Source organism: Heterodontus francisci, chromosome 24 (assembly GCF_036365525.1).
Source record: "Heterodontus francisci isolate sHetFra1 chromosome 24, sHetFra1.hap1, whole genome shotgun sequence".
NCBI classification, from domain to species: Eukaryota; Metazoa; Chordata; class Chondrichthyes; order Heterodontiformes; family Heterodontidae; genus Heterodontus; species Heterodontus francisci.
In genome coordinates, this window is record NC_090394.1 from 41,439,605 (window position 1) to 41,460,406 (window position 20,802).

The 20,802-nt window shown below is 46.3% G+C and overlaps 1 protein-coding gene across 4 annotated transcripts in view; it reads left to right on the top strand.

Moving 5' to 3' along the window:
* Window positions 1-9,784: 9,784 nt before the first annotated feature.
* cog7 (component of oligomeric golgi complex 7) overlaps window positions 9,785-20,802 on the top strand; it is a 58,065-nt gene continuing 47,047 nt past the window's right edge. Inside the window, exons 1-5 of one of the 4 annotated variants that reach the window (XM_068056045.1) lie at window positions 9,785-9,873; window positions 16,855-17,051; window positions 18,566-18,714; window positions 19,533-19,649; window positions 20,545-20,713. In XM_068056045.1, coding sequence (XP_067912146.1) covers window positions 9,815-9,873; window positions 16,855-17,051; window positions 18,566-18,714; window positions 19,533-19,649; window positions 20,545-20,713 — 691 coding nt within the window. In that variant the 5' untranslated portion in view covers window positions 9,785-9,814. Of the gene's footprint in view, window positions 9,874-10,353; window positions 10,512-16,854; window positions 17,052-18,565; window positions 18,715-19,532; window positions 19,650-20,544; window positions 20,714-20,802 lie in introns of those variants that run through there. The other 3 variants (XM_068056047.1, XM_068056046.1, XM_068056048.1) reach the window with 3 other exon arrangements.

The following is a 20,802-nucleotide window of genomic DNA, read 5'->3' on the forward strand; positions in this document are numbered from 1 at the left end:
CAGTGGTTAGCACCGCAGCCTCACAGCTCCAGGGACCCGGGTTCGATTCCGGGTACTGCCTGTGTGGAGTTTGCAAGTTCTCCCTGTGTCTGCGTGGGTTTTCTCCGGGTGCTCCGGTTTCCTCCCACAAGCCAAAAGACTTGCAGGTTGATAGGTAAATTGGCCATTATAAATTGTCACTAGTATAGGTAGGTGGTAGGGAAATATAGGGACAGGTGGGGATGTTTGGTAGGAATATGGGATTAGTGTAGGATTAGTATAAATGGGTGGTTGATGTTCGGCACAGACTTGGTGGGCCGAAGGGCCTGTTTCAGTGCTGTATCTCTAATCTAATCTAATCTAATCTAAAGCACTGAGGGTAGCAATGTCATTTGACAAGGTGCCACATAAAAGATTATTGTGCAAAGTAGGAGCTCTTGTTGTAGGGGGTAACATATTAGCATGGATAGAAGATTGGCTGGCTGGCAGAAAACAGCGAGTATGTATAACTGGGTCTTTTTCTGATTGGCAGGATGTGATGAGTGGAGTCCCGCTGGGGCCTCAACTTTTTACAATTTATATTAATGACTTAGATGAGGGGAGCGATGGCATGGTAGCTACATTTGCAGATGACACAAAATAGGTAGGAAAGTATGTTGTGAAGAGGACATAAGAAGGTTGCAGACTGATATAGATAGGTGGAGTGAGTGGGCAAAAATCTGGCAGATGGAACACAAGAACTAGGAGCAGGAGTAGGCAATTAAGCCCCTTGAGCCTGCCCCGCCATTCAATACGATCATGGCTGATCTCATCTCGGCCTCAACTCCACTTTCCTGCCCATTTTCCATAACCCTTCAACCCATTACTAATTAAAAATCTGTCTATCTCCTCCTTAAATTTACTCAATGAGAAGGAGTATAATGCGAGAAAATGTGAAGTTGTTCACTTTGGCAGGAAGAATGAAAAAGCAGAGTATTACTTAAATGAAGAATTCCGAGGTGCAGAGGGATCTAGGTGTTCTAGTGCAGGAGCCACAAAAAGTTAGTATGCAGGTCCAGCAGGTAATAAAGAAGGCTAATGGAATGCTTTCCTTTATTAAGAGAGGAATTGAAAATAAAAGTAAGGATGTTATGCTTCAGTTATACTGGGCATTGGTGAGATCACATCTCGAATACTGTGTGCAGTTTTGGTCTCCTTATTTAAGAAAAGATGTAAATGCGTTGGAGGCGGTTCAGAGGAGATTTACTAGATTGATACCTGGAATGAGCGGGTTGTCTTTTGAGGGAAGGTTGGACAGACTGGGCTTGTTTTCACTGGAGTTTAGAAGCATGATGGAAGACTTGATTGAAGTATATAAGATCCTGAACGTCTTGACAAGGTGGATGTGGAGAGGATGTTTCCTCTTGTGGGTGAGTCCAGAACTAGGGGGCACGGTTTTAAAATTAGGGGTCGCCCTTTTAGGACAGAGATGAGGAGAATTTTTTTCTCTCAGAGGGTTGTGCGACTTTGGAACTCTCTGCCTCAGAAGGTGGTGGAGGCAGGGTCATTGAATATTTTTAACTCAGAGGTAGATAGATTCTTGTTAGGCAAGAGAATCAAGGGTTATTGGGGGTAGATGGGAGTGTGGAATTCAAAACACAAACAGATCAGCCATGATCTTATTGAATGGCGGAGCAAGCTCGAGGGGCCAAATGGCCTACTTCTGCTCCTAATTCGTATGTCCGTCACAGAGGTTGGGGGACTTCAATGTCTATCACCAAGACTGGCTTTGCCGTTTGATGGCTTTGACTGTTACTAACTGAGCTGGCTGAGTCCTGAAGGACATACCTGTCAGACTTGGCCTACGGAGGTGGTGAAATAACCAACATGAGGGAAATTTGACCTCGTTCGCACCAACTATGCAACTATCCATGATGGTATTGGTAAGAGTAACTACCACACAGTCATTGTGGAGATGAAGTCCCATCTTCACACTGGCGACACCCATATTGTGTTCTGTGGCACTACCATTGTGCTAAATAGGACAGTTTCAGAACAGGTCTAGCAGTTCAGAACTGGGCATTCATGAGGTGCTTTGGGCTATCAGCAGCTGCAAAATTGTACTCAACCACAATCAGTAGCCTCATAGCCTAGCATATCCCTCACTTTAACATTACCATCAAGCCAGAGGACCAACCCTGGTTCAATGAAGAGTGTAGGAGGGCATGCCTGGAGCATAACCAAGCATACCTAAAAATGAGGTGCCAACCTGGTGAAGCTACAACACATGCATGCTAGACACCGGAAGCAGCATCCTATAGATGAAGCTAAGCTATCCCATAAGCAAGGGATCAGGTCAAAGCTCTCCAGTCATGAATGGTGGCGGACAATTTAACAATTAATGGGAGGAGAAGGCTCCAAGGCATCCCCATCCTCAGTGATGGCAGAGCCCAACACATCTGTGCAAAAGGCAAGGCTGAAGCAGCCATCTTCAGCCAGAAGTGCCTATTGGATAATCCATCACAGCCTGATCCTGAGGTTCACAGCATCACTGATGCCAGCCTTCAGCCAATTTGATTCACTCACTTGATATCAAGAAACAGCTGAGTGTATTGCATACAGCAAAGGCAACAGGTCTTGATAACAATACAGCTGTAGTGCTGAACACTTGTCACACCCCTACCTAAGCTGTTTCAGTACAGCTACAACACTGGCATTCACCTGACAAAGTGGAAAATTGACCAGGTATGTCCTGTCCACAAAAAGCAAATCCAATCTGGCCAATTATTGCCCCTACAGTCTACTTTCAATCATCAGCAAAGTGATGGAAGGTCATTGGCAGTGCTATCAAGCAGCGTTTACTCACCAATAACCTGCTCACTGATTCTCAGTTTGGGTTCTGTCAAAGACCACTTAACTCCAGACCTCATTACAGCATTACATGGACAAAAAGAGCTGAATTCCAGAGGTGAGGTGAGAGTGACTGCACTTGACATCAAGGCAATATTTGATCAAGTGTGGCACAAAGGAGCCCTTTTTTTAATTCATTCATGGAATGTAAGTGTCACTGGTAAAACCAGTATTTATTGCCTGTCCCTAATTGCCCTTGAGAATGTGGTGGCGAGCCACCTTCTTGAACCGCTGCAGTCTGTGTGGTGTAAGTACACCCACAGTGCTGTTTGGGAAGGAGTTCCAGGATTATAACTCAGCAACAGTGAAGGAGCAGCAACCTAATTCCAAGACAAGATGGTGTGTGACTTCGAGGGGAACCAATAGAATTGAGGACAATAGGAATCAGGGAGAAAACCCTCCACTGGATAGATCATACCTAGCACAAAGGAAAACTGCTGTGATTGTTGGAGTCCAATCACCTCAGCCCCAGGACATTGCTGCAGGAGCTCCTCAGGGTCGTGTCCTAGGCCCAAACATCTTCAACTGCTTCATCAATGACCTTCCCTCATCTGAAGGTCAGAAGTGGAGATGTTGGCTGATGATTGCACAGTGTTCAGTTCCATTTGAAACTACTCAGATAATGAAGAAGTCTGTGCCCACATGCAACAAGACCTGGACAACATTCAGGCTTGGGCTGATAAGGGAAGTAACATTCATGCTGCACAAGTAGATAAGGTGGTTAGGAAGGCATATGGGATGCTTGCCTTTATTAGCCGAGGCATAGAAACTTTCACTCACACACACACACTAGAGGTTTACACACACACAAATAGGTTACAGAGTGGGGAAGGATAGATTGGTTGAGTTAGAGTTGTCAAGAGAACCTGCCATGCCAAAGGAGGATTTTTTTAATTCATCAGTTGGAAACTGACATTAAATTTTTAATTAAAAAAAGGAGCTGGGATCCTACAGTTACCTTTTTTTTAAAAAACTGGCAGCCAAGATGTCCACCACAATTTGCATCTAAAATACCTCACATTCCAGGACATCGAATTGGAGATACAGATATAGCAAGAAGCCCATCCAGAACAATGCATTGGCTAACTGAGTAGATTATCCATATCACCCTTGTTAGTGAGACATTCAAAGCCATCTTGATGCATCCATGAGTGGAGACGTCACTCCAGGAGATAAAGACTGACAATACCACCTGAGAGAGGTTTTGGGTTTTAGACTTTCGACCTCATTAAAAACAAAGGGGGGATTGAGAGAACCATGTAACTGTCTCCCCAGGCTGTGTAAAACTGGGAGTTTCATTACACACAGCTAACAAACTACTGAGACCTTGATGCAGACAGGCATCTCATGCTAACCAGGCGGAACCCAGGTGGGACTGTGTGTGTGTCACTTTCTCTCCAGATACCATCACAAGTTTAAAAACTATCTGCGACTGTGGACCATCCAAGCCTAAAGATTGTTACAGACAGAGACCCCAGAGGGAGAAAGTGACCTACAATTCTGTGTCCAAGAAAATCCTGAGCCAGATGAGTCAGCCACAAAGTGCACTGATACCAGCCAAAGACTTCAAGATCACAATTTCAGCCAGAAGACAACAAAATCATTCAACCCCACAAACTGTGTATTAATTTTTACTTGTTCTGGAGTCTAATCCAAACCAAACCATTTCATTTCACTCTGTACTCTATTTGTATGTATGATTCTCATGTGCATGTGTGAGTGAAAGTGTAGCGTAATTTTATTATTTTATCTACATCGGGTTTAGTTTTTTTAAAGTGCAATAAACTCACCTCTTTCTTATTTAAACTCAAGAAAACCTGTCCAATTGGTTCTTCTTGATCACAGCAAAGGTAAAACACTCACTGAGGTGCTAAGCAGAACCACTGTTTTAAAAAGGAATAGAACATAGAACATAGAACAGTACAGCACAGTACAGGCCCTACGGCACACGATGTTGTGCCGACCCTTTAACCTACTCTAAGATCATACTACCTACATACCTTTCATTCTACTATCATCCACGTACCTATCCAAGAGTTGCTTAAATGTCCCCAATGTATCTGCTTCTACTACCACCGCTGGCAGTGCATTCCACGCACCCACCACTCTCTGTGTAAAGAACCTACCTCTGACATCTCCCCGAAACCTTCCTCCAATCACTTTAAAATTATGCCCCCTGGTGATAGCCCTTTCCTCCCTGGGAAAAAGTCTCTGGCTATCCACTCTACCTATGCCTCTCATCATCTTGTACCCCTCTATCAAGTCACCTCTCATCTTTCTTCGCTCCAGTGAGAAAAGCCCTAGCTCCCTCAACCTTTCTTCATAAGACATGCCCTCCAGTCCAGGCAGCATCCTGGTAAATCTCCTCTGCACCCTCTCTAAAGCTTCCACACCCTTCCTATAATGAGGCGACCAGAACTGAACACAATATTCCAAGTGTGGTCTAACCAGGGCTTTATAGAGCTGCAACATAACCTCGCGGCTCTTAAACTCAATCCCCCTGTTAATGAAAACCAACACCCCATACGCCTTCTTAACAACCCTATCAACTTGGGTGGCAACTTTGAGGGATCTATGGACATGGACCCCAAGCTCCCTCTGTTCCTCCACACTGCCAAGAATCCTGTCTTTAAGCCTGTATTCTGCATTCAAATTCGACCTTCTAAAAGGAATCACTTCACACTTTTCCAGGTTGAACTCCATCTGCCACTTCTCAGCCCAGCTCTGCATCCTGTCAATGTCCCGTTGCAACCTACAACAGCCCTCCACACTATCCACAACTCCAGCAACCTTCGTGTCATCGGCAAACTTACTAACCCAGCCTTCCACTTCCTCATCCAAGTCATTTATAAAAATCACAAAGAGCAGAGGTCCCAGAACAGATCCCTGCGGAACACCACTGGTCACCGAGCTCCAGGCTGAATACTTTCCATCTACTACCACCCTCTGTCTTCTATGGGCCAGCCAATTCTGTATCCAGACAGCCAACTTTCCCTGTATTCCATGCCTCCTTACTTTCTGAATGAGCCTACCATGGGGAACCTTATCAAACGCCTTGCTAAAATCCATATACACCACATCCACTGCTCTTCCTTCATCAATGTGTTTTGTCACATCCTCAAAGAATTCAATAAGGCTTGTGAGGCATGACCTGCCCCTCACAAAGCCATGCTGACTATCTCTAATCAAACTATACTTTTCCAAATAATCATAAATCCTGTCTCTCAGAATCCTCTCCAATAATTTGCCCACCACCGACGTAAGACTGACTGGTCTATAATTCCCAGGGTTATCCCTATTCCCTTTCTTGAACAAGGGAATAACATTTGCCACCCTCCAATCATCTGGTACTACTCCAGTGTACAGTGAGGACGCAAAGATCATCGCCAAAGGCGCGGCAATCTCTTCCCTCGCTTCCCGTAATAACCTTGGGTATATCCCGTCTGGCCCCGGGGACTTATCTATCCTCATGTCTTTCAAAATTTCCAGCACATCCTCCTTCTTAACATCAACCTGTTCGAGCATGTCAGCCTGTTTCACGCTGTCCTCACAAACGACAAGGTCCCTCTCACCAGTGAATACTGAAGCAAAGTATTCATTAAGGACCTCCCCTACCTCCTCCGACTCCAGGCACAAGTTCCCTCCACTATCCCTGATCGGCCCTACCCTCACTCTGGCCATTCTCTTGATCCTCACATAAGTGTAGAACGCCTTGGGATTTTCCTTAATCCTACCCGCCAAGACTTTTTCATGTCCCCTTCTAGCTCTCCTAAGTCCATTCTTCAGTTCCTTCCTGGCTACCTTGTAACCCTCTAGAGCCCTGTCTGATCCTTGCTTCCTCAACCTTAAGTAAGCTTCCTTCTTCCTCTTGACTAGCTGTTCCACATCTCTTGTCATCCAAGGTTCCTTCACACTACCATCCCTTCCTTGCCTCATTGGGACAAACCTATCCAGCAGTCGCAGCAAGTGCTCCCTAAACAACCTCCACATTTCTGTCGTGCATTTCCCTGAGAACATCTGTTCCCAATTTAAGCTCCCCAGTTCCTGCCTAATAGCATTGTAACTCCCCCTCCCCCAATTAAATATTTTCCCATCCTGTCTGCTCCTATCCCTCTCCATGACTATAGTAAAGGTCAGGGAGTTGTGGTCACTATCACCGAAATGCTCTCCCACCGAGAGATCTGCCACCTGGCCTGGTTCGTTGCCAAGCACCAAATCCAACATAGCCTCCCCTCTAGTTGGCCTATCTACATATTGAGTCAGGAAACCTTCCTGGACACACCTGACAAAATCTGCTCCATCCAAACTATTTGCACTAAGGAGGTTCCAATCAAGATTAAGGAAGTTGAAGTCACCCATGACAACAACTCTGTTACTTCTGCACCTTTCCAAAATCTGCCTCCCAATCTGTTCCTCCGTGTCTCTGTTGCTATTGGGGGGGTCTATAGAAAACTCCCAATAAAGTGACTGCTCCTTGCCTGTTTCTGACTTCCACCCATACTGACTCAGTAGACAAACCCTCCTCGACGACCTCCCTTTCTGCAGCTGTGATACTATCCCTGATTAACAATGCCACTCCCCCACCTCTTTTACCTCCCTCCCTATTCCTTTTGAAACATCTAAACCCTGGAACATCCAACATCCATTCCTGCCCCTGTGATATCCAAGTCTCCGTAATGGCCACAACATCGTAGCTCCAAGTACTGATCCATGCTCTAAGTTCATCACCCTTATTCCTGACACTTCTTGCGTTAAAATAGACACACTTCAACCCATCATACTGGCTGCAACTTTGCCCTGTCAACTGTCTAACCTTCCTCACAGACTCTCTGCACTCTGTATCTGCCTGTTCAACAGCTACCCCACCCACTGATCCGCAGCTCCGGTTCCCATCCCCCTGCCAAACTAGTTTAAACCCTCTCGAAGAGCTCTAGCAAACCTCCCGCCCAGGATATTGGTGCCCCTCCAGTTCAGATGCAACCCATCCTTCTTGTACAGGTCCCACCTTCCCCAGAAGGTATCCCAATGATCCACATATCTGAATAAAACCTGTTGCGGTCAAACAAGAGGAAGAGCAAGTGGGGAGCCTTGCGACCCCTCCTCACCTGATCATAACAGAATCCATAGAAGAAAAAGGTATACAGTCTGTGGGGTTTGGTGGTTTGGCTGGCTTCAAGCTGAATTCAGTGGATCTGAGGCTTTTAGTTTAAGAGGTAGATGACTGGTTTGGTGGGTCTCTTGGAGACAGCGATACAGATGATTTCCTCCAATAGGGCTTCTGATCGTAGCCGCAGTATGCAAAGGTGGTCAGGCAGGATTTGAAGCTTGCAAGCTGGAAGAGAGATAGAGAGAGGAACCCCGACTTGGGTCTGCACATGTCAGAGTCCAGATGCTATTCCTTTCTGTTGCAGAGAAACGCGAGCATAAAACCACAGATGGGGAGGGGCTTGTCACATGACAGTCACTCAGTGATTCAAGCATAGTAGTTGGCAGTATTTCTTCTTGCTAAAAGAAAAAGAATAAGCAGTTCTCTTAAACTTCCTGGGTCTTGGTTCCTGCTGGGATGAGAAGACATTTCATCTCCCTCCCTACAGGCCTTGCCCTGTAGGATTCAGTGCTGCAAATTAGGTAGCCATCTTAAGCTGCTCGCAAAGACATGTTTTTTTTTAATTGCTTTGAAAAAAACATAAATTCAGATCTCGAGTCAGTGGATGAAAGAAAATTATCATTCAACAAAGCAAGTTGGCCGGATACCATATATATGGTTCCCAGCCATAAAACTTGAACATTGCAATTATCAGTTTCAATTATTAGTTTTAATAATTTTCATTTGCAATATCTTGAAGTAATTTAACAAACAGATATGGTCATGTAGAGCAGAGAGGGGAGGGGAGGGGAGGGGATTCGGGTGACACTGGTCAGGCGTGTCCTTGCTCTAACTTTGTACCAGGCATCTCTTGAATTCCTGGCTCAATCTTTTCCGTTCTTCAGTGAGCAGTCTCCAGATTTTCTTCAGCTCTTCCAATCTCTGAGGTTTTTGGATACCTTCCCCACCTGAATTATTACTCTTTGTTTCTCTGCAATCTGATTGTCCCACACCAGCACATCCAACAGATGATTGTGATACTTCCTGAAGACCATGGCTCTGGTGGTTGTTTAGCTCCGGTCACACTGACAGCATCTGATTCTGCAGTTCTGGTGACAATTGTACTTTGTATATGTTCCAGACACCAAGTGACACTTTCAGATTGAGCTGGGCCATGGCCTCAAATTATGCCACCCACTCATTGATGCAATCTGTCAGCTGGGCCCAGTAACCAGTCAGCACCCTGAAGCCCAGAACCTCCCAGAAAGGTGAACAAGTATCGGAAACACTTCAGCAGGAGCCTGTCGAAGCTCTGGGCAGCCCAGGTGCGAAACATCTTGTCCATTGCCACCATCAGCTGGGCCATCGTCCACAACTGCTGCAGCATCTCACCTGGTCCCATGGGCACTTGGGAGAGCCTTGCTTCAAACTCAAACCCTCAGCCTGTGATTGCAACGCTTACTCTTTGCACGCACAGCTCTCAAGAGTGGGGTTTGGAGGTGATTCCCTGGAAAAGCGGCGCTAGCACTCAGGTCCCCTGACACACTGTCTTCAGCAAACTCTGGCCCATTAAGCAGAGCCTCAGCCCTGCCTGGTTCACCATTTCCAGCCTTTTCTGTGGGGTGCTTATCTGTTTTTTAAAAAAGCCAGCAGCAACTTTGAAGCCTTGCACAGCTGTTCTCTGTAACCAAGTCAGCAATCATCAAAACGAGAATCAGCAAACTGGTCTGGATCCGGCTCTGCAAAGAGCAGCAGCAGAAAAATCGCGAGATTCGCAGCCATCCTGTGGGATCATGAGCGAGGCTGGATTTGACTGAGAAATCATGTCTCTCACGATCAAATCGTGAGGGATAGCATGCTATGATCTGGAATGCACTGGCTGAAAGCAGATTCAATCATAACTTTCAAAAGGGAATTGGGTAAATACTTAAAAAGTTAACGTTTGAAGGACAATGTGGAAAGAATGGGAGAATTTGGATAGCTGTTTCAAACAGCCAGCACAGACATGATGGGCTGAATGGCCCCCTCCTTGCTGAGTCATTCCATGATGTGGAACTAAACTGCATAGACCAGAAAGCCCTGGGTTTGTGCCCAGTCAGGGTGAAACAAAAGATGGAGAAGCTGGCATTGACTGACATTACATTCCCTGACACAAAGAAGGGGAAATCAGTCAGAGCTCCCGCTCTTGATCCCTGTTCTGGGATAACACTTCAATAGGACACTGTAGGAAAGACGCCTGACGTCTAACTGGCCCTTGCCTGATTTTGGTTGCCAGTTGCCAAACTCCACAGATCATATGTCGCTCATTGGAAATGTCCTTACCAAGATGGCGACCGAATTGGGGGGGGGGGGGGCCACAGGCCACTTTACGGCGGATGATTTGCGACAGTGTATGGGTGCGATCCGCTTTCCGGTTGCGTGGCGGCAGAGACGCGGATTTTGCTGTTTTTCTCGCCCAGTTTTCGGTTTGTTTAAGGGCGGGTGTTGAATCCGGGAGCAGGTACTGAGTCGCGTTACGCAATCCTTACCGAGCTAACAGTGGGACTCGGGTTTTGAGGTACAGGGATCCGGGGTATATTAGATAAGGACGCCATTCAGCCAATCGCGCTCGTCCTAGCTCTTAGCAAGAATGAACCTTATCCCCTTAGTGACAGCTGTGGTGTAGTGGGCAGCACTATTGTCTCTGAGTCCGGAAATCATGGGTTCCAGTCCCACTCCAGTGGAGCAGAACCTTATCGGAGGGGCAGCACTGAGGGAGCCCTGTACTGTTGGCGGGGCAGCGCTGAGGGCGCGCCGCACTGTCGGCGGGGCAGCACTGAGGGCGCGCCGCACTGTCGGCGGGGCAGCACTGAGGGCGCGCCGCACTGTCGGCGGGGCAGCACTGAGGGAGCCCTGTACTGTTGGGGCAGCACCGAGGGCGCGCCGCACTGTCGGCGGGGCAGCACTGAGGGAGCCCTGTACTAACACAACAAAAAAAAGAAATGCTGGAATCACTCAGCAGGTCTGGCAGCATCTGTGGAAAGAGAAGCAGAGTTAACGTTTCGGGTCAGTGACCCTTCTTCGGAACTGTACTGTCGGCGGGGCTGCGCCGGGGGCGCGCCGCACTGTCGGCGGGGCAGCGCCGAGGGAGCGCCGCACTGTTGGGAGGGGCAGCACTCTGAACACAGCACTGTTGGAGGGGTAGTACGAGGGAACGCGACACTGTTGCAAGGGTCGGCTTTTGGACGAGACTTTAACCTCGTTAAATATCAGATGGACGTTGAAAGATTCTATGTCCATTATTTGAAGAAGAGCATGGGACTTCTTCCCGGTGTCTTGGCCAATGTTTATCCCTATACCAGCATCACTAAAACTGATTATCTGGTCATTATGATGTGGCTGTTTTTGGAATTAGCTGCTGCATTTTCTACATTGCATCAGTGACTGCACTTCAAAAGTACTTAATTGAGCTATAGAAGTGGGAGTCTTTCCCTTTCAGTGTTTTCATCTTCAAGTATTTCTCCACTTCCCTTTAGGATGATACCATAATTGAGAGTTTATAATTATGAGGGAAGACTGAACAGGCTGGGACTCTTTATTCAAAAAAGAGAATGTTGAAGGGGGTGACCTAATAGGGCATGTGGAGTATAAATACTGGCGTGGACCATTTGGGCCGCATGGCCTGTTTCTGTGCTGTAAATTTTTTATAATTCCGTGTAAAAGTAATTATGGAACCTGCTTTGCCCACTGTTTCTGCCTGGGCATTCAGTGTCTTGACAACCTTCTGCCAAAAACAATCTCCCCTAACCTCTCCCTTAGTTTTTGTTGTGATGATGGCCAGTTATGGGCTCACCAACCAGTGGGTGAATGTTAAAGATACTGCAGTGCGATTCAGATAAGACCAGGCCATTCTATTTGACTGTGACCATAGTAAACTATCCCTCTCCCTCCTCAACCGTCGTTTGCCACGCTATCCTCCTGCAACGCCTCTCCGCTGCTGTCCACCGGGACTGCAGTCACCTAGTTCCATTCTTATCTATCCAGTTGTAGCCGGAGAATCACCTGCAGCGGCTTTTCTTCCCATTCCCACACCGTTACCTCTGGTGTCCCCCAAAGATCTATCCTTAGCCCAATCCCAATTCTCATCTACCAGCTGCACCTTGGTGACATCGTTTGAAATCACAGTGTCAGTTTCCATATGTCTGCTGATGACACTGTAGAAGACACTAAAAGCATCCCAATAATAGAAAATTCAGGGGCAAAAGGGAGGGAGGAACTTAAAACAGTCATTATCATTAAAGGAAAAAGTACTAGGAAAACTTATGGAACTAAAGGTTGACAAGTCCCCTCAACCTATTGGCCTGCATCCTCGGGCCTTAAAAGAAGTGGCTGCAGAGATAGTGGATAAATTGGTTGTAATCTTCGAAAATTCCCTAGATTCTGGACAGCGCCCAGTGGATTGGAAAATCGCAAATGTAATGCCCCTATTCAAGAAAAGGAGGGAGAAAAAGCAGGAAACCATAGGGCAACATCTCGGGAAAATGCTGGAATCCGTTATTAAGGAAGTAGTAGCAGGACATTTAGAAAATCAAAATACAAACAAGCAGAGTCAACATGGTTTTAAGAAAGGGAAATTGTGTTTGACAAATTTTTTTAGAGTTCTTTGAGGATGTTACAAGCAGGGTGGATAATGGTGAACCAGTAGATATAGTGTATTTGGATTTCCAAAAGGCATTTGATAAGGTGCCACATAAAAGGTTACTACACAAGATAAGAGCTCATGGCGTTGGGAGTAATATATTAACATGGATAGAGGATTGGCTAACTAACAGGAAACAGAGAATTGGGATAAATGGGTCATTTTCAGGTTGGCAAACTGTAACTAGTGGAGTGCCATAGGGATCAATGCTGAGGCCTCAACTATTTACAATCTATATCAATAACTTGGGTGAAGGGACCGAGTGTATTGAAGCCAGATTTGCTGACAATACAGAGATAGGTGGAAACACAAGTTGTGAGGAGAACGCAAAGGGATGGATTTTCATTTGCCTGTGGGGGTGAGGTCGGGTGCAGGCACAGTTTGAAAATAGTACTCCCGGATGGTGCATCAGTCTCGCGACACCTCCGGAACGCACTGCCATTTTCAAAGCAAGGGTGGGTGAAGGAAGCAGGAAACCTGCTCACCTCCAATTAACTGCTCATTAAGCTCATTGAAGAGCTTGTTAGTGAGCTGGAGAGGTCCAGAAGGAAATTTTCAAACAGCGAACGGGAAGAGAGAACAAACTGGGGCATGCTAGTGCGCACCTGTCGGAAGCACTGTGGGGAGCCATAATGTGATGTTGCTGCTGAATTAAAGTGTTGAAATAATAGGGTTATTTAAACTGTGGTGCTCAAGCGGTGACACAAAGTTGCCATCACTTGAGTAGAGCGGGTCAAGTACTTTGTGATTAACCGTTTGGCCACTTGTATGCACTGTGAGGCTGTTGGCCCTCTACTGTCCTGCCTGCTCAACTCTGCAAGGCAATGACCAGCCCAGTCATGGCTGCTGTCTGCCTTTGAGCATTGCACTCCAGCACTAGTTTCTGCTTCCAGGCAGTGCCTGGTGCCCCAAATTGGGTGCCGAGTTCACCTCTGGCCCAATTAGGGGTTTTGCATATTAAAATAGCCCTTGACTCCCCTATTGTCCAGTATTTGGGCCGGCTTGGGGTCTGGACCTAGAAATGGTCCGATTGTCAGGTTCACAACCGCGGATTGAAAATCCAGCCCAAAGAGTCTGCGAAGGGATATAGATAGATTAAGTGAGTGGGCAAAAACTTGACAGATTGAGTATAATGTGGGAACATGTGAAGTTGTCCACTTTGATAGGAAGAATAAAAAAGCAAAATGTTATTTAAATGGAGAGAGACAACAGAATGCTGCAGGACAGGGGAATCTGGATGGCTTCGTACATGAATTACAAAAGTTAGCATGCAGGTACAGCAAGTAATTAGGAAGGTAATGTTGGCCTTTATTGCCAGTATGGGGCATTGGTGAGACCACACCTAGAGTACTGTGTACAGTTTTGGTCTCCTTATTTAAGGAGGGATATACTTGCATTGGAGGCAGTTCAGAGAAGGTTCACTAGATTGATCCTTGGGGTGAAGGAGTTGTCTTATGAGGAAAGGTTGAGCTATTTGGGCCTATACTCATTGAAGTTTAGAAGAATGAGAGGTGATCTTATTGAAACAAAGAAGATCTTTAGAGGGCTTGACAGGTTAGATGCTGAGAAAATGTTTACCCTCGTGAGCGAATCTGGAACTAGGGGCATAGTTTCAGAATAAGGAGTTGCCAATTTAAGACGGAGATGAGGAGGAATTCTCTCAAAGGGTTGTGAATCTTTGGTCTTCTCTACCCCAGAGAGCTATGGAGGCTGGGTCATTGAATGTATTCAAGGCTGAGATAGGTAGATTCTTGAACAATAGGGGAGTCGAGTAATGGCGAACAGGCAAGAAAGTGGATTTGAGGCCAAGATCAGATCAACCATGATCTTATTGAATGGTGGAGCAAGCTCGGGGGGCTGTATGGCCTACCCCTCTTATTTCTTAGGTTCTCCATTTATTAATTGAGTGTTTAAATGTGTTTAGGTGATGTGCGTTAACTGGAGATTCACTTTTGCTCCTAGATGTAGGAGCAGACTGAAACTGTGGTTGTTGGGTTTGGGTGTTTGTAATGTATGTCTCTGTAAATAAAAGCTCATCAGTGTGTAAAGATTAGGCTCCAGTTCTATCCTTCCCCACCTGGCTATCTAGATTATAACACCACTCTCTAAATTGTTTAATTACATGTCTGACATCCAGTGCTGGATGAGCAGAAAATTCCTCCAACTAAATATTGGGAAGACCACAATCATTTCTTTAGTACCCGCCACAAACTCCATTTTCAAGCCACCACCTCCATCTCTCCCCCGTTAACAATCTGAGGCTCAACTAGACTGTTCGCAACCTTGGTGTCACATTTGACACGGAGATGAACTTCCCACCACATATCTGCGCCATCACTAAGACTGCCTATTTTCACCTCCATAGATCAGCTATGATTTCATTCAATTTTTAGAACAGACTTGAGGGGCTGAATGGCCTACTCCTGTTTCAATGTTCCTAAATACAGAAATAAAAACATACAGCTGGAAACACTCATCAGGCCAGACATCATCTGTGGACAAAACTACAGTCAATGTTTCAAACTGTTGGCCTTCCTTGAAGACTCGAGTTGTTGATTCCTGTTTTTCCACAGGCTGAGTGTTTCCAGCTTTCCCTGCCATGTAGAACATAGAACAGTACAGCACAGTACAGGCCCTTCGGCCCACAATGTTGTGCCGAACCTTTAACCTACTCTAGGATCAAACTACCTACATACCCTTCATACTACTATCATCCATGTACCTATCCAAGAGTTGCTTAAATGTCCCTAATGTATCTGCTTCTACTACCACCGCTGGCAGTGCATTCCACGCACCCACCACTGTCTGTGTAAAGAACCTACCTCTGACATCTCCCCGAAACCTTCCTCCAATCACCTTAAAATTATGCCCCCTGGTGATGGCCCTTTCTGCCCTGGGAAAAAGTCTCTGGCTATCCACTCTATCTATGCCTCTCATCATCTTGTACCTCTCTATCAAGTCACCTCTCATCCTCCTTCGCTCCAATGAGAAAAGCCCAAGCTCCCTCAACCTTTCTTCGTAAGACATGCCCTCCAGTCCAGGCAGCATCCTGGTAAATCTCCTCTGCACGCTCTCTAAAGCTTCCACATCCTTCCTATAATGAGGCGACCAGAACTGAACACAATATTCCAAGTGTGGTCTAACCAGGGCTTTATAGAGCTGCAGCATAACCTCGCGGCTCTTAAACTCAATCCCCCTGTTAATGAAAGCCAACACACCATACGCTTTCTTAACAACCCTATCAACTTGGGTGGCAACTTTGAGCGATCTATGGACACGTACCCCAAGATCCCTCTGTTCCTCCACACTACCAAGAATCCTGTCTTTAAGCCTGTATTCTGCATTCAAATTCCACCTTCCAAAATGAATCACTTCACACTTTTCCAGGTTGAACTCCATCTGCCACTTCTTAGCCCAGCTCTGCATCCTGTCAATGTCCCGTTGCAACCTACAACAGCCTTCCACACTATCCACAACTCCAGCAACCTTCGTGTCATCGGCAACTTGCTGACCCAGCCTTCCAGTTCCTCATCCAAGTCATTTATAAAAAATCACAAAGAGCAGAGGTCCCAGAACAGATCCCTGCGGAACACCACTGGTCACCAAGCTCCAGGCTGAATACTTTCCATCTACGACCACCCTCTGTCTTCTATGGGCCAGCCAATTCTGTATCCAGACAGCCAACTTTCCCTGTATCCCATGCCTCCTTACTTTCTGAATGAGCCTACCATGGGGAACCTTTTCAAACGCCTTGCTAAAATCCATATACACCACATCCACTGCTCTTCCTTCATCAACGTGTTTTGTCACATCTTCAAAGAATTCAATAAGGCTTGTGAGGCATGACCTGCCCCTCATAAAGCCATGCTGACTGTCTCTAATCAAACTATGCTTTTCCAAATAATCATAAATCTTGTCTCTCAGAATCCGCTCCAATAATTTGCCCACTACCGACGTAAGACTGACTGGTCTATAATTCCCAGGGTTATCCCTATTCCCTTTCTTGAACAAGGGAATAACATTTGCCACCCTCCAACCATCTGGTACTACTCCAGTGGACAATGAGGACGCAAAGATCATCGCCAAAGGCGCGGAAATCTCTTCCCTCGCTTCCCGTAATATCCTTGGGTATATCCCGTCACACTGACAAATATGTTTTCTCTTGGACATGGCACAACGTTGAATGATTGGAACATTGTTGAGATATGGCTTGTTTCCACAGAGAGAGATTCATCTTTTCTAACCAGCGAAGAATGGATTTCTCGAAGTTCCTGGATGACAACTTTGATGTCAAGGACTGGGTGAATGGGGCTTTCAAGACTGTTCAGGAGGAGGAACCTGGGAAGGTAGACAGTCATGCTGCCACCCTGGTGATGAAGCTGCAGTTGTTCATTCAGGAGGTGAACAATGCGATTGAAGGTGCGTGTCGCACTTTATCTGGGTATGTGTAAATTAGAGGTTACTCAGGAGTGTGTCAGTATTTACAGGGGTTCCCGGGTGTGTATCAGTATTTATAGGGGATCCCTGGGGAATGTGCCATTTTTTACAGGAGGCCCCCAGGGAATGTGTCTGTTTTGACATTGTGTGGATTAGCAGCAAATCTGTTCAATGTGAACCTTTTCCTTGTTATGGTGATCATTCCATCTGATAAAACAGGATCTGGCCAAAGTGGACTGGGAGCAACTACTTGTAGCAAAGTCTACATCACATCAGTGGGAGTCATTCAAAGAGGAAATAGTGAGAGTCCAGAGCCAACGTGTACCCGTTAAGGTGAAGGGTAGGACTAACAGGCCCAGGGAACCCTGGATGTCAAGGGATATAGAGCATTGGATCAGGAAAAAAAAAGGAGGCTTACGGCAAATCCCAAGTGCTGAAAACAGCGGAGGCACTAGAGGAGTATAGAAAGTGTAGGGTGGCACTTAAAAAAAGTAATTAGGAGAGTGAAGAGGGGGCATGAAAAAACACTGCCGGGCAAGATAAAGGAAAATCCCAAGGCGTTTTATAAGTATATTAAGGGTAAGAGGATAACCAGGGAAAGAGTAGGGCCCATTAGGGACCAACGTGGCAATCTTTGTGTGGAGCCGGAGGACATAAGTGAGGACTAACGCAATGGATGGTAGGACCCTAGGAAGTACAGAAAGTCAGAAGGACCTTGGTGTACTTGTCCATAGATCACTGAAGGCAGTAGCACAGGTAGATAAGATGGTTAGAAAGGCATATGGGATAATTGCCTTTATTAACCGAGGCATAGAATATAAGAGCAGGGAGGTTATGATGGAACTGTATAAAACGCTAGTTAGGCCACAGTTGGAGTACTGTGTACAGTTCTGGTCACCACACTATAGGAAGGATGTGATTGCACTGGAGAGGGTGCAGAGGAGATTCACCAGGATGTTGCCTGGGCTGGAGCATTTCAGCTATGAAGAGAGACTGAAAAGGCTAGGGTTGTTTTCCTTGGAGCAGAGAAGGCTGAGGGGGGACCTGATTGAGGTGTACAAGATTATGAGGGGCATTGATAGGTTAGATAGGAGGAAACTTTTTCCCTTAGTGGAGGGGTCGAGAACCAGGGGGCATAGATTTAGGGTAAGGGGCAGGAGGTTTAGGGGAGATTTGAGGAAACATTTTTTCACCCAGGGGGTGGTTGGAATCTGGAACGCACTGCCTGAAGAGGTGTGGAGGCAGGAACCCTCAACATTTAAGAAGTATTTAGTTGAGCACTTGAAATGCCATAGCATACAAGGCTACGGGCCAAGTGCAGGAATATGGGATTAGAATAGTTGGGTGCTGTATGGCCGGCACAGACACAATGGGCCGAAGGGCCTGTTTCTGTGCTGTATAACTCTATGACTATTCTCAGTTGGTGCAGGTTGCAAAATGTCCAGTTGTGTAACATGTGCACGACCTTTCTCTCTTACAATCTCTTTTGCTCTCAGAGACCAGTCATCAGGCACTACAGAACATGCCCAGGGCACTCCGCGATGTGGAGGCACTGAAACAGGAAGCTTCCTTTCTGAAGGAGCAAATGATCCTTGTCAAGGAAGATATTCGGAAATTTGAACAGGACACGGCGCAATCCATGCAGGTACAGACGTTAAATAACTTGGGACTTGGATTGGTTTCATGCTTACTCAATGATGTATGTTGGTAGTTCTTGAAATGCTAAAAAATCTTCTATTCATTTCTGTTCAAAAAAAGAGAATTCTCCTCCCAAAGCAGTGAAATGAGTACCCTGCCTGTCAGTTTGGCTGAAGTCAGTAGCACTCATTGTTTTGTGTGGTGGACCCTTTATCACGAACAGTTACATAGAAAGTACAGCACTGAAACATCCATTCGGCCCAATTGGTCTATGCCAGTTTTTATCCTGTACATGAGTCTTCTCTGACTCCACTTCATCCAACCCTATTGGCATATCTTTTTGTTCCTTTGTCCCTTATGTACTTATTGACCCCCCCCCCCCCCCTTCCCCTTCTTAAATGCAGCTATGCTGTTTGCCTCAACTACTCTTGTGATAGCAAGTTCCACATTCTAACCACTCTCTGGGTAAAGAAGTTTCTTCTCAATGCCCTGTTGGATTTATAAGTGACTATCTTATGTTTATGGCCCCTAGTTCTGGTCTCCTCCACAAGTGGAAACATCTTCTCTACATCTACCCTATCAATCTCACTCATAATTTTAAACCTCTATTAGTCTTCTCTTTTCTAGAGAAAAGAGTCCCAGTATGCTTGATTTTTCCTGATGGCTATACCCTCCCAGTTTTGGTATCATCTTTGTGAATCTTAGTTGCTCCTTCTCCAATGCCTCTGGTAAGGTGAGTCAACACCCAGGTGGCCACCGAATAACCAGCTGGGCTCCTCCTCCTCTTTCCGATGATCAGCTTCTGTTTGTTGGCTCGTACTGCAGGTTTTGGTCGAGCTCGATGAAGTGAAGTCGAGGATGCAGTCAGCCTCTGAAGCACTGCAGGAGGCCGACAAGTGGAGCACGCTCAGTGCAGACATTGAAGAAACACTGAAATCGCAGGTAGGAGCGGAGCCTGTTTCGGTGCTGCGCTGTTGGGGATTGTGAGCAGACTGCAATATATTAAAATTGTACTGTCACAAGGGTCTGGAACTGGCAGCTTGCTGTGCTGCCCTGTGATCTGATGTGGGTTCAGATTCCCCACAGTGTTAATTCCTGCTTTCTGCTCCAGGAACTGATGGAAAACCATCCCAAAACATTTTGCAGTTAATGAATTGGATATCAGCCATGGCTCAGTGGGCAGCACTCTCACCTCAGAAGGTCATGAGGTCAAGTTTCACACTGGAGAGATTTCAGCACCTAATCCAGGCTGACACACTCAGTGCAGTACTGAGGGAGCACTGCACTTTTGGAGGTGCCATCTTCAAACGAGATGTTAAGCTCAATTAGTAAATGCGCCACCCTGTATTGTACCAAGTAGGAAGGGGCCAGTTTTGAGCTTTGTTGTCAGGTAGGAAATGTCAGAAATAGCCAAAGAGATCTTGGTATGACGAAACTGGTAAAATCAGCTTGGGCTGTATCTGCTGGTGGGAAGTGTGTCTGTGTCTGTCTACATGCGCTTGTGCACATGTGTCACAAGAAGATAGGCTTTGGATCAGTTGTGATGACCATCACGGTCGAGAAGTCTGCTGACTCGCAGTGCTGTGTAGGGCAACCCATAAAGAACACTGACCTGGATGACATACCAAAGGTCGCTGAGTTCCCATGGAACAACACCCCACCCCACCCCAACCAAAGCAGGGTGGTTATACCTTGTTGTAACCTGTGCTACACACTCTCATAGTAGCCAGATTGGGATCCCAGCTTTGCCATATGCTGCCGCCTTGGTTGCTCTGGGGTAGGGTAGCTGCTCTTTATATGGTGCCATCCAGTGACAGAAACTGTTTACTCCCCGCAGGATATCGAGACCATCTCGGCCAAGCTGACCAGTATGCAGAACAGCTTAGCAATGCTGGTCGACACGCCGGATTATTCTGAGAAATGCGTTCACCTTGAGGCGCTAAAGAACCGGCTGGAGGCCATGGCGAGCACACAGATTGTAGCTGCGTTCAACTCTCAGTCTGTCGGTGAGTGATCCTGGCCCCGTGAGTGCTGATGGGATATATGGTGTATTTACTTTGAACACAGTAACATTTAGTACCCATCTATTGCCCCT